Consider the following 13,268-nt stretch of genomic DNA (forward strand, 5'->3'; position numbering starts at 1 on the left):
GAAGCTCTACCAACCTCCACCTGCAGACTGTCACCTTCCCATTCTCCTCCCTCCCATATTAACATGCATGAAAGTCCTGTAAGACTTGGGTAAATTTCAACTAATGTATTTGTAAATAGCATTCAATGTACCACAGCAAATGAAGAATTAATTGAAAGTAAATAAAATGGCTTGCATGTTTTAATGCTATTGCTAATAAAGGCACGGTGTTTTCAATAAGTAAGTTAATCTATAGAAAGCAGAGATCTGGAAACTGTGTATTTTATGAATATACAAACCTGACTTTTTCTTTGTGACATTTAGCCAACGCTTTGCAGAGACTCGGATCAGGGCAGAGATCGAGAGGAGATTGACCCTTCTTGTTACGAATGCTGAGATCAGCTCCGTTGGCTGCCAGGAAGCAGGCAATAGATGCTGCACTCTTCTTCTCTGCTCCTTGAGTGCCAAGTCCCATTATTAACTGAAAGAAAACAAATACGTAAGCAACTTGAAAGCCTCTCTATACAGTTAAGAATTGTTTGGCTAAAGGAAAACTACTTGACACGAACACATGCACATACACACATATATGTATAAACCTGTAAGCTCAAGGAAGCATCTCTAGAAATAAAATTAAAACAATTGTACAACTGCTTAATTTTTAGTCAGCTATACTCAATTTTCCTTTAAGGAACTAAAATTCAGCAAGGAATAAGAATTCAGCAAGGAATAGTTTGACTGTTGAAGCATCCTGCACACCTATACTCACATGTGAAGGGGCTGTCCTTCTGTGTAAGCACTGTAAAGGGCAAAGTTCCAGTGGGTATGTTCAGAACACACTTCAGTACACTGAAATTGCCGAGTTCAGACAAAATGCTGCCAACAACACCACACTTGGACTGAAAACATAGCTGAGCAGAGAAATAAATACACACCTACTTTTAGTCTAGTGAATAACATACCTGCCCAAGAAAGCAACTGAATTCAAGTCTTTCTCAGTCTAGATGGATTTAAACTCACACACTGTCCTTCCTGTCCTAATCAGGTAATGCTACTTTGCCCTTTTACAGCTAGTACTGTATTTTTGTATTACTGTACCTATTACACACAGTTCACAGGGCCATCTAGACAAAGTGAGAAGGCTCACTACCATAGCCCAGCAAGAAGAGGATTCACCTGCCCCAGAGCATTCTGGGCCTGCTTCCAACATCTTTTTGTATTAAAGCTTAATCAGATAAAATGCATTAAGTATAACACAGACTACACAAAAAAACAGAACTGCTGGCATCACTAAGAATTCCTCAGGAAACTACACTACCCTACATTAAAAGGAACAGCTTTGGCACAGCTCGGACAGCTCCAATTCAGGGAGCTTTAAGTGCTGAATTCTGGAATTACAAACGCTTCAATGCTAAGATAGAGGCAGGATTTTGTATGCACTTCTTTTCCATTATTTAAGTGTCCAACTGACTGATGTACACTTTTTGACACCATTTTTCATTTTGTACAATCTATCCCTGTAGCTGATCTTCTAAAAGTCCCCCTAAAAATCAAGTCATTTTGGCTGGATTAACAACCATTTAGTATTTAGAGGACTACATGTGCTATTTTAGACACAACAGCATACAGGAATAAATCTAAAATACCAAATACCTGTCACTCCAGCCCTAACAGCTGCATATCTTGAAGTCTGAACTATGAAGAAAACAGTTTTCAAAACCCCTCTAGTTACTTATCCCATCCCTCAGAGGTAACACATGAAGAAAAAGCGTTGGTTTGGGTTCATTTCTTGCAGCATGTGAAGACTGTATGAGAAGTCTTTACCCTGCCTTGACAATTGCAAGGTTATCCTTCTCATCATACAGCCACCCAGTTTCCTAGGGAAGCAATTTATGTTTATTCCTTTTAGTTAAGAGTTCTTACCCTTAACTAAAACTCTTACATCAATACATATCACCAAGGTGCTACAATACTCTTGAAGGTCACTTTATGAATTCACAGATGCTCATCCTGCATTCTTCCTTATTAAGAATAGTACAGCTAGAAAGACTTCACACCAGGAAAATCAGTAACTTATGGAGACTCATTGCTTTGTGGTGTTCAGATCACAGAAAATTTTTGTTTATAAATTCAGACCATTTTTATTCACTTCAATTACAGCACTGGCTGAAGTGATTTTATCTAGCTTCACTCCAGGTACTCTGAACCACGTCAATAATTCAGCTAAGGCAGCACAACACCCAGTGAAAGTGATGTGCTCCGAGGTTGGCAGAGTAGTCATCACGGAACAGCCATCAACATCAGTCTAGAAAACCTTGGGTCCTAAAATGGCTCTGCATGCCGTACTATTTGAAAACACCAAGACAATATTGCATCCCATGACACTTCTCAGGAACCTACAACTTTTCATGCACGCAAAATGAGAACAACACAAAACAAATCCATGAACAAAAAAATGAGCCTCATTATGTCTTAGTGCACAGTACAGCAGCAGAAAGCCTTCTCTGGAAGGGTCCAGCCCTGAAATGCATCAACACAGGTCAATTCGAGTCAATTTACCTGTGAGGGAGAAGTCTCTGTAATCCAACAAATACTATAAATATCATCTAAGTAATTGTAGTTACTAAGCTACCTTTGAAGCTGTAAACACCTTCCATTAGAGTTTTTTTGTTTTAAGTTAGGATTTAGGCAGTGGCATCATGTAAAAAGCATTTTAAAAGTCTGAAAGATATCCATATTAAAATAAATTACATTAAATGCACCTGGGAATAATACATTTATTTAGGATAAAAAGTACCCTAGACCAAGGAACACTGCACCTGTAATAAAGAACTCAAATGACTTTTTTTGTAGTGGTGGGGACTTAAAATAGAATATCCTGAGTTGGAGGAGACCCACAAGGATCATGGAAGTACAACTCCTGGCCCTGCACAAGACAACCCAAGAATTACACCATGAGCCTGAGAGCATTGTTCAAACACTTCTTGAACTCTATCAGGCTTGGTGCTGTGACCACTTCCCTGGGGAGCTTGTTCCAACACAAGGAACTACTAAAAAAAATAAATCAATGTTGAAGATTTCGTTCCATATATTTCCACTTACAAAGTAAGTTCATGATACCAGTAAAAAATACTGGTTTGTATTTTAAATAGTAGTCAAGGTAAAAAGTAAAAAATTGTAGAATTCCAATGAAGCTGCTGTTCGATCAACTTTATCAAATACAAAAAACCCCTAAAATCCTGCAAGTGAAATTTTTCTTTCTCAGTTTTTTCAACTGAAACTAAAACAGAATAATTATTTGTTGAAATACTATACTACAAAGAAGCACCTTACAGGTCTTAGTAGATTGGAATCTTCAAGACAGTAATCCAAGGTTAATTAGAATTTAGCCAAGCAAAAATGAAGTCAAAAGTACTACATATTTACATAGGTGATTTGCTATCACATAGACTAATGAAATCTGACATGTTTCCCAACCCTTAAAGGAATTAATAAAGAATAATTAAAAAACCTCCCAAAACAACCCTTCAGTTTATCATATTTACAAAAAGAAAGCCTTACTGGTTCCCAGACTAAATTATTAATCCCATTTATCCTTTATTATCCATCACCTGTATCTGCAATTCCACACAAGACAAATTACTGATGTGTCTTTCGATGGCTTCAGAGGTCCAGATGCCTGCATGTATTTGCACAGCTTAGATCCTGTCTTTGACACACAGTTTTGGGCCAAAGGTGGTTTAATATTTAACACTGTTTACTGGTCAAATCTAGTTTACAGAATTTTTACAATACCTTTATTTAAATAAAGATAAATAGGTCTAGGTATTGTTCTCATTTATTGTTTTTCACAAGACATTTTCAAGATAGTTTGACCATCTTAAAGAGTTTTCAGGTATATTTTACCCAGGCTTTTCTCCATCTTTTATATTTCAGTGACATGTTGTCACATAAAATTAAAATAAGCAAGTTTTCACCTCTTCTCTGAGGGCACATATCTTCTCCATGACACTTAAACCTCACAAATTTTTTAGTTAAGGGAAAAAATTTCTCTGCAGCTAAACAAGTGCAAAAAAATGACCAATAGTTTGATCAAGCTAATATAGGAAATAGTGGCTAATCATGATTTTTTTAAAAACATTAAAACATTTTTAGGTGATCAGAGATACAATCAAGAGGGGATTTTTTCTTTGTTTCTTGTTGTATCTTTCCCATCTCTTTTTTCCTATTACTTTAAAAGAAATAAAAAAACCACATTTGGTTTAAACCAAGGATAATTCTCAAATGAAACTAGAAAAAGAACTCAATTCTCTAAAACATAAAATCCCCCCCCCCCAAGGTGATTTTTAAAGATGTGATGGAAAAAAATCCCACTTCTTGTTAACACAACAACTCTAGTTTCATTGTGGATGCCACTAACGAGACTGAGCAATAGAGAAACCAGTTTATGAAATGCTGAATTTGAAAAAAAATTATTCATCTCCCATTCGTTCCTTTCACAATTAAATTCACATACACAAAGTATTCTGGGCACCTCTCATAGAGTTGATAGATCATGGAAACAACTGAGCTGTAATTGCTCTCCTCCTCTCACTTAAAAGGACACAAGCGTATTCTTACAAATGCCAGTCATTTTAAATTTCTTTTAAAGCTTATTCCAGTGTATTTCAGCAAGATTAAGTAATCAGTTTGAAAAACATTTGTTGTACAGGAGAATTATTATTTTGAACAAAGGCTTTTTAATAAATTCGGTGCATTTGTATTTTCTTAATGAAATGCAAAAACATCACCCTCAGCTAAAATTAGAAAAAATATTATGACACTGGTAACTAATGATTCAGCAGATCTGACCTATCGTTATGTTGTGCATCTTTAATATCTACAGAAAAAAATTCTTGTTTTTCTCAATTCAAATTGCTCCAGAATTTTATTTCTCCTTTGTCTCTCAGGTAAACCACAAACTTCACCTTTACATATGGGGTTCACATAGCTTTTTCGGGGTGTCAGAAAGATATATAAAAACAAACATACAAAATTAAGAAGGCCTTGTTCTAATAGAATATACTTTCAGAAAATTATAGAAGCAAGTAAACAATTAAGGCTATAAAGACATGCAAGACACTGAATAACAGAAAATTATTTCAGTCTTATTCTGTACTGTAACACTGTTTATTTCTCTTTCCTAAAAAGTTACTTTGGATTTTGGCAGCTATACACGTTCACTATGGAAGAGAGATTTGCAGAAATATTTTTGAACTAAATAACCCTGTTTTTCTGTAACAAAAATAATGACTACATGTGAAAAGCCACATATAACAATGTGATTTCTGCCTACACTGCAGTTTAAAGCAGAATGTCTATGTAAACTCATACTGCCAAATACAGTTTAACAGTACAGAACTAGACAAACTAGACAAAGAGACAAATATACAGGAAAAAAAAAAGGAATAAATAAATGTGTTTTATTTACTGTGTTCTTCGATGGCTCCCAAGCAGTATCTACCTTGCCCACATCTTGCATGTCTTGGAGTTGGCGGAGCTGTGACAGGGTATGGTGTCTCAGGGCTTCGTGCAGGGGAGTATCCCCATCTTTATCCTGAATATCCAGCTTAGCACCTGCACGGACCAAGAGCTGAAACGAGAGAAAATCCAAATTAAAACAAAAAAAAGCAACTTATTCCTTTTAAAACTAATTTCAGGAAACTATGGTTTAGGATGCTCTAGGAGGTCCAAAAGGGTTACCTTTTTATCTTGCTACAATTCACAGTCGAGTTTATTTAAATTTATTTCTCATACCTGAAGCTCAACCCTCAACTGAAGCATTTATCTGTTCCCAATATCAAGCTGATTTCAGCAGAAGCCTAAGGCTTGCCTATGCTCTGAGTGCTACAAAAGACATAATTTCAAAGGACTCTTTCCACTAAGACTTTAATTCTTTCAAGAGGGTCTACAATGTAACATATTACAGCAATATATCAGAAACAGAACTAGTGGGCAATAGTGCAGACATGTATATACTCTTTACTATTAAGTAAATCAAAAATCACCACTTTCACACCATGCTAAACTTTACAACTTAATTTACAGTGTTCTCCCATTAGCAATGTAGTAGTTAGGTATGTACTTAGGTTTACCCTGATTCAGCAGGAGACATAAAAACCAATGACACCCTTAAAAACTATCTCAGAACACTTTGAAAAGTAATGAACTGTAAGACTTGTCTCTAAGGCTAATTTTAGACACACATTCCTGGTCACATGACACAAAAGGAAGTATAAGGCTGCACAGGCCCTCCTATTCCTATCGCCTTTGAATACAGCCTTTCCATAATTCAATGCACCAGGACTTTCTTAAATATGCTGTGAAACAAAACAAATCAACACATGCTGACAAATAAATAACAACTGACCCTAAAAATTAAACCCTATCACTGTTCCTATTCAGAAATCTGTAGATACCAGCTGAGCTTTTAACTTTAGTTTTGAGCTTGTGATACTCTGTAAAACTGGGATTAGCAGTAGAAACAAAAGGCATAGTCTAGAAACAGGAATACATGAAGGGGATCTCCCTCTTTGGAACCCGCATCCTTGCAAGGATCTCAGAACCAAAGAATCTCAGACTATAGAACATTTCCCCCAACCTTCTCCTCTACAAGTGAAAACAAGAAAACCAGCTAATATTTGAAACAGTCTCCTTCCAACTTTTTACACTCTCCAAATGGATTTACTCTGTCCCAATTTCTTTATCATATTCATATCTTATGTCTGCCAGTAGTTCTTTACTTCTTAGTTTCTCCTGGAAGAAGTTCTGTAAATGAGTTCTTTTCAGAGCAACCTGGAATCCTTGACTACCATGGAAATTCAAAGTCTTTACAGAAGTTGAAAAAAAAACCAAACAAACTTAAAAAAAATTTAAAAAAAGACAAACCACTACCCTTTGTCATGGCAGCAGGGCTTTTAAAAGAACCCCGCTACCTTTGACCACTATTCCACAGATGCCTGAGGGTACAAACCCAGTCCTGGAAGGTATCCAATAGGAATTAATTTTGAAATATGGAGCCAACATGTTCTTTGCCAGGCTGCACGAGCTATTTTAGGACTTCTCAGAGTTAATCCAGATCTGAAGTACGGATAGTCTACAGGGTCATTCACTTAAAAATTCTCAGATATAAGCATGTAAGTCTAACACACATACTAGTTCTACCCGCCTACCTTCCTGCTCATCTGCTACATTGATATTGTATTCCCAGGTACCATGTCAGTTTCAGAGGGGCACAAGAGTTCACCAAATACAGCTGCCAAATAACTTGCAAGATGCAAGTGACACTGACTCTAGGAAACCATTCTTTTGGTAGCAAGCAGTTCCAGATATAGGGCCGTATCACATGTTTCACTGTAATGGGATCACACCCATCAGCCCTTGGAGAGGGAGAAACCCTACAGCAAAGAGAAACAGAACTGCAGATACAGGTCTGCAGAGGGGTACAATTCTCTGTAGGTCTGATTAAGAAACAGTTTTTCACATAAGGTGACTCTCTCTGCAAAGACAGAAAAATTACACAAGGGCCAAGGCTAGGTTGATGTACCCATTCATAGGGAACATCTCATCTCCTACAGCAGTAAGTGCTCTCACTGAGCCTCAAAAGCCCACGTTAGCAAGGCAAGCACTGAGCCACACACGTCCTTGCATGGACAGGACACACAGGCCAGAAAAGGGCAAGCTGTGCTGGACTCCCATTTCCTGTGCCAGTAACAAAAGTTAAGTATTAACTTTCGCAATCGTGCAAGCAAAAGAACAAGGATAGCATTCCTTTCTCCAATAAGGTACCACTGCTCATGGCTCTCCCAAGCTAAGAATAGGGAATGTTCTTACACAGAAAAATAGTTAAGGTCATAAAAAGATTTTTTGTTTAGCTACCACTTGCAGAAACTCTCAGCAAGAATAATTACGCACGCACCAAGAGGCATCAAAAATGCTATTTGAAGGTCCCATTACAGCACCACTAGAGTCAGACAAGTAACAGCAGAACACATTCTATCTTTTTCAACAAGGAGGGGTGCTGGAATTGGCAACTGCACAGAGGAAACCATACTGTACATGTACAAAAATTTAGCACTCTTGAAATGTCATTCATATTGCTGACTGACCTTCTGTGCAAGTTGGCAGGTTTCTGAATTAAACAAAATGCATCAGACAAAGACGCAACAGCTACATGTTGTCAAACAATTTTTTTAATGTTCATGAAGTATCCATGTCTTAACAGCTGCCATTGGCTTTAGTCAAGTACCATTAACCATATGGCTTATTGCAAAAAGATACTTACCCTAACAATTTGTGTGTGCTGTCGTTCAACGGCAAGGTGCAGAGCAGTTTGCTGATTAACGTTCTGGATATCCAGGTTAGCATTGCCCTGAAAGATATTTAAAGCATTAGGATGTTATCATCCCAGCAATTCTTCTACAGACAAGGCAGGCCATTAGGGCACTGAATATGACCCTGAATATGATTCCTGGTTAGAGGATTTGAGAACAGAAGTGATTAAATACTTTAATTATTCACTGTACAGATGTTAATCTGTTGAATGAAATGAGGTATCAAGTTTTTCAGTCCCTCTGCACCATTAGGCCATTGTAACAATCTCAAAGGCAAGTTTGACCTTTAGAGCTCAACACATGTCCTTCCCTGCTCCACTGGTTCTGCATTGCGACTGCAAGTGTAAAGCAGCAAACTATTTTCACGTCAGATGCTTAACCAAAGCTTGACATTTAAATCCTCCTGAGAAAAGAGTCCTACCTGATGCACCAAAAGTTCAGCCACTTCCACATGATTATTGAGAGCTGCCAGATGCAAGGCAGTGTAACCATCATCTTTTTTCTCATCAACAATCCATGGCCGTGGTAACTTGGACAACAGTACACGCATGGCACTGAAACAAACATGCAGAGATGGCATAAACACACCTGTAATGCACACTGAACAACAACAGTTGAACAACATTAATTCTCAGAACTATGTAGAAGTCGCTAAAATAATTTTAGTATTTTTTCAGAGAAAGTGGGTGAAAAGCTGTATCAACAGTTCCAAAGCATAATAATTTCATGCTCACTTCCTTCTAATTAAAGCACACAAACAAACCAAACAAACAGCATGAGAATCAGGTTTGCTTTCCAGAAGGGTGTTATCTAGCTGTAAAAATTACCTTAAAAAAGTATTCCAGCAAATTCTGACAAAATAATTTTCTCTCTCAAAATCTCTATAGCATCCTTTACTTAAGTAATTAATGACCTAATTCCACTACATTAGATTTCTTTAAAATCATCACTTTATAAACTGATGCTATGGGCTGTAACAGTTAAAACTCAGTTTCTGAGAAAAAAAATGTAGTAAGATCTCTTAAGCACAGACAAAATAAATGCTGAAACTATAACGTGAGTACTAGTGCAATATTTTCCTAACAGGTAATGGCTGAGTATAACACCCCATGGCAGTGCCTAGTGGTCAGGGGTAGGGTGAGGTTAAGCAATTCGATTAATACAGACTAAAATCCATCAAGTCCGAAGACTGAAGTGTTAAGGGTATTAACACAATGCTAGATAAAAAAATTGCTCAATCTTGTATTCTCTCAGAAATACAGTTTTCTTAAGCTTACGTGTCTTCACTGAGCTTTTGGAATAGGTAAGCAACCAAATTTAAATCCATTATTGTCTTATCATTATAAACAGCATATGCAGCTCCCTTATGACAGTTCCTCAAACACAAACAGAAAACTAGAAACTGCTATAATCTTGTGCCAAGAAACCTCTTCTGTCATCTGATTTTTCCCTACTGTTGAAGCTACATGCTCTCTACAGAAGAAACAGAGCTTCTTCACAAAATTAAAACTTTTAAAATCCAAGTAATACTAGCTAATTCAAGTGGAACCACTCGGTCACACAATGGCTTGCAAGGAAGATAATATAACTGAATTAAACAGTTCTTCATTAGCAATCTGATATTGGAAACATGGGATTTCAATAAGCCTCAGAAATAGCCTCATAAAATGAGCCTCTCAGCTTTTACTAAAACGTATTCCCAACAGGTAGGAATGACTGCTCTGTCAAGTAGTAACTGAGTTCCTAATTCATTGCAATAATCTGTCACCTTGAACATCCACACTGTATAAGTGCTTTCAATCCTAAACTCTCTTTTAGAGCAAGCCAATGAGTTTCCTACAAAACAAGCTAACAGCTATGGTTCTAGGGACAGCTCACCCTAATGAGCCCTCCTGGAAAGCAAAAGAGTCCATGAGGTAGACTTCTGTACCAGTAAAAAAGTGTACTCCTTCAAGTGCATTGCTCGGATGCTATCCTAACAGATCCTGACTTATTAAGCATAAGTATGTTCTCCTGCTACTGCACTGAGTATGCAACATAAACCCTCAGTTACCCACTTAATACACCATCCTGGCAGCTGCACTATAAGTGACACTCCTTTTTTCCTCAGAATTAGAATGTTTGAAGGAGCCCCAACTAACCAACTCCATCTTCAGGCCACAGATCACATAGGGCCACAGGAGCCCATGACCAACTGATATGTGGGGAATCCACAGCCAGGCTGTTCAGGGGGTTTGCCCTCCTCAGAGCAAACAGAAACCATTCTCAGCCTCTTAGGATTTTTGGTTTCCTGGCAGAACTAAGCTTCTCACTTCCTCACAGTCCAAATCACTTATAACACAGCAAAATAAGACAACAACACTTCACAGATTGTTCATTGCTCATTGTGAAACATTGCTCAGCTTCTATTCATAACGCCTTCTACAGCTCTCTCACGTGCTAGGAAAAAACCCCACTAGAATATTTGAGGGAAAAAAACAAATACTGGCAATATTAATTCTTTGAGAGATTCACTTATGCAAGAATTTCCAAAATTAAGGATATAATTTAGTGAAGCACAAGTTACGAAAGCTTCATGAGCTGTGGCAAAATAAAACAATATTAGTTGCACTAATAAACATAATTTATTTTGTAATGAAATGATGCAGTATTTTCAAACCTAGGATATAAATCTGCGTGTTTAGCTGCCTTAGGGAGTGAGTAAGTCTGAAGCGCTGTGGTTCACTTCGTATCTGGACTGTACCTGGGCACACCACCAGACCAGCTCTTCAGAGTGCTGCGCTGATAGAGTACACGGTACTAGCAGCACAACATGTCTTTCTACAGTGGCTTCCTACAGGACATCATGTCAGGTAAGCTCTATCTTCACCTTTCAGGCTCAGTGTTTCTATAGACCCCATAGATCTGTAAAGTACCTACTGTGGATCATCTAAAAAAAACACAATAAAAAAATACCTGGCAGAATAAAAAAACTGACAGAAGCAGTATGACCACTGTGAGTGACCAGGAAAAAAATGGGGCAACAATAACCTAAGAAAAAGCCCAAGGTAAAGGAATTTTTCTTACAACTGCAACTACAACTTGAGGAATGCTATGGGAAGGCAACAACAACTACATCTAATTACAGCCAGCTTCTCTCTAAAGTAGCTCTCTAGTCACTAAACAAGGAACTGTTCCAACCAACTCAGATGATATTTCATATCTTTTTCTTCTGTAAAGAAATAAGAAAATTGCCAAATCCAGAGATAAATAAAATAAAATTTAAAGTACATTCACACACTTTAACAGGTGCCTCAAGAAGTGAATATATTTCAGAAACATTACTGACATTTCTTTAACTCCTCCCATCTTGGAAAGAAAAATAAGAAACTAATTGACTCAATATTTTGTATGCTATGAAAAAATCACTCATCCTAGTATTTGCATAACTGCTAGCCTTACCAGATCCTCTTTCAAATCTTTTCCTATTTAGTTTGCTGTCTATACCAGGAAAATTTTCATCTTAAATTTGACTGAAAAATATTTGGGGGTATCTTGCTTTCATAGAAATGAGATGCCTGCTACATTTTTGGTGCTTTTAAAAGGAATTGGTCTTACTGGAAAAACAGAAGGACCATCAAAACAAACAAATGGCTTCTGTGTGGAACAGATTTTTATCTTACTTATTACAGCAACTGCGCAGTTGTTTCTATCTAGGCAAGAAAAGTCTACATATCTCTCTTCCAGACCATGCTACATTATTGGACAGTAGGACAGAAGGACTGTTTCATGGAATGACACCTTAAAATTCTGCAAGACATTAATATGCTACAATAGCAAATTCTTTTTGATGCTCAGTGGCTGCACTGTCTTCTTCATTAGCTGAGAGGTAGTTTCTTTCAATTTTTGCAGGATTTTCTAGAGCTGCTGCCAAAATTTTGACAGCAGCAGCACTCACTGGAACAGGCATGCATTGTATCATAAAAGGTCCCACTAGCTGAATTAATGTTGCCAATTGCACAGCAATTCTTGATTCACTTTTTTCCATGAAGTATTAAAGAAGTTGGGTTGTACTGCTCTGCTTTTAAGATCACAACATAGATGTGGTCCTGAAAACTTGATTTCATATCGTATACACTAAAACAGACCACAGGCTACTTTCACTGTAGCTGTCCTGAAAAGATCAAGAAATTGGCAAATCTAATGGTAACCCTTATCATGAAAGCAGCTGAAGAAAACTTTTCAGACTATCATCTTCAATGCATTCAGCTGTCACAGATGACATGGCTGATTGAGCAGCTGCAAAGATTACTGGTAAAACGGTTAAAACTCTTATTGAAACATTGAAATTATGCCATCACTATGCTATTTATATAATATTACTAAAGCATCCCTAATGAAAAAAACTTCGTAACAGCTAAGTTATGGTATTTGTTGTTCTGCAGTATTTTCAGCTTAGCAGGAAGCTGTTGGGGGTACAGTGACTTATACAGCCCAACATAATTCATCCCCATAAAATGACAGTCCAGGTTCTTATAGTTACAAGTGATTTGGTAGAAGGAACACCCATTAATACAGTGCTACATTTAATTTGATATGTAGAAGAATAACAGTAAATGCTGCTGTTGCATGCATCTTTAATTTGACCTTGCTACGCAAGTAATACCTTTTTTTTTCTTTTTAAATTCATGTTTTTAGAGAGTCGGGAACCACAGCTTAACACAGAATGGCTGAGGTTGGAAGAGACCTTAAGGATCATCTCATTCCAACTCTTGCCATGGAAATTCAACAGCATGAATTGTATATTTGCAACAAAAAATGCGTCACAGATCTGAACAGTACCCTAATTCATTTTTAGCTGCACAGAGCACTTGTTTTAACACCAGTTATCAACATTAGATATACAAAAAGAAAAAATCATTGTTATGATGAAGCTAG

The 13,268-nt window shown here is 37.2% G+C and overlaps 1 protein-coding gene across 4 annotated transcripts in view; it reads right to left on the reverse strand.

Annotated features, from left to right (window-relative positions):
• MIB1 (mindbomb E3 ubiquitin protein ligase 1) overlaps positions 1–13,268 on the reverse strand; it is an 81,346-nt gene that overhangs the window by 17,451 nt on the left and 50,627 nt on the right. For 3 of the 4 annotated variants that reach the window (XM_027675323.1, XM_027675315.1, XM_027675340.1), the window contains 4 exons: positions 8,773–8,905; positions 8,303–8,389; positions 5,450–5,611; positions 279–460 (listed from right to left, as the gene is read on the reverse strand). In XM_027675323.1, coding sequence (XP_027531124.1) covers positions 279–460; positions 5,450–5,611; positions 8,303–8,389; positions 8,773–8,905 — 564 coding nt within the window. The remainder of the gene's footprint in view (positions 1–278; positions 461–5,449; positions 5,612–8,302; positions 8,390–8,772; positions 8,906–13,268) is intronic. The other variant, XM_027675332.1, reaches the window with a different exon arrangement.

This window comes from Neopelma chrysocephalum, unplaced genomic scaffold (assembly GCF_003984885.1).
Source record: "Neopelma chrysocephalum unplaced genomic scaffold, ASM398488v2 Primary Assembly neopelma1_22, whole genome shotgun sequence".
Classification (NCBI taxonomy): domain Eukaryota; kingdom Metazoa; phylum Chordata; class Aves; order Passeriformes; family Pipridae; genus Neopelma; species Neopelma chrysocephalum.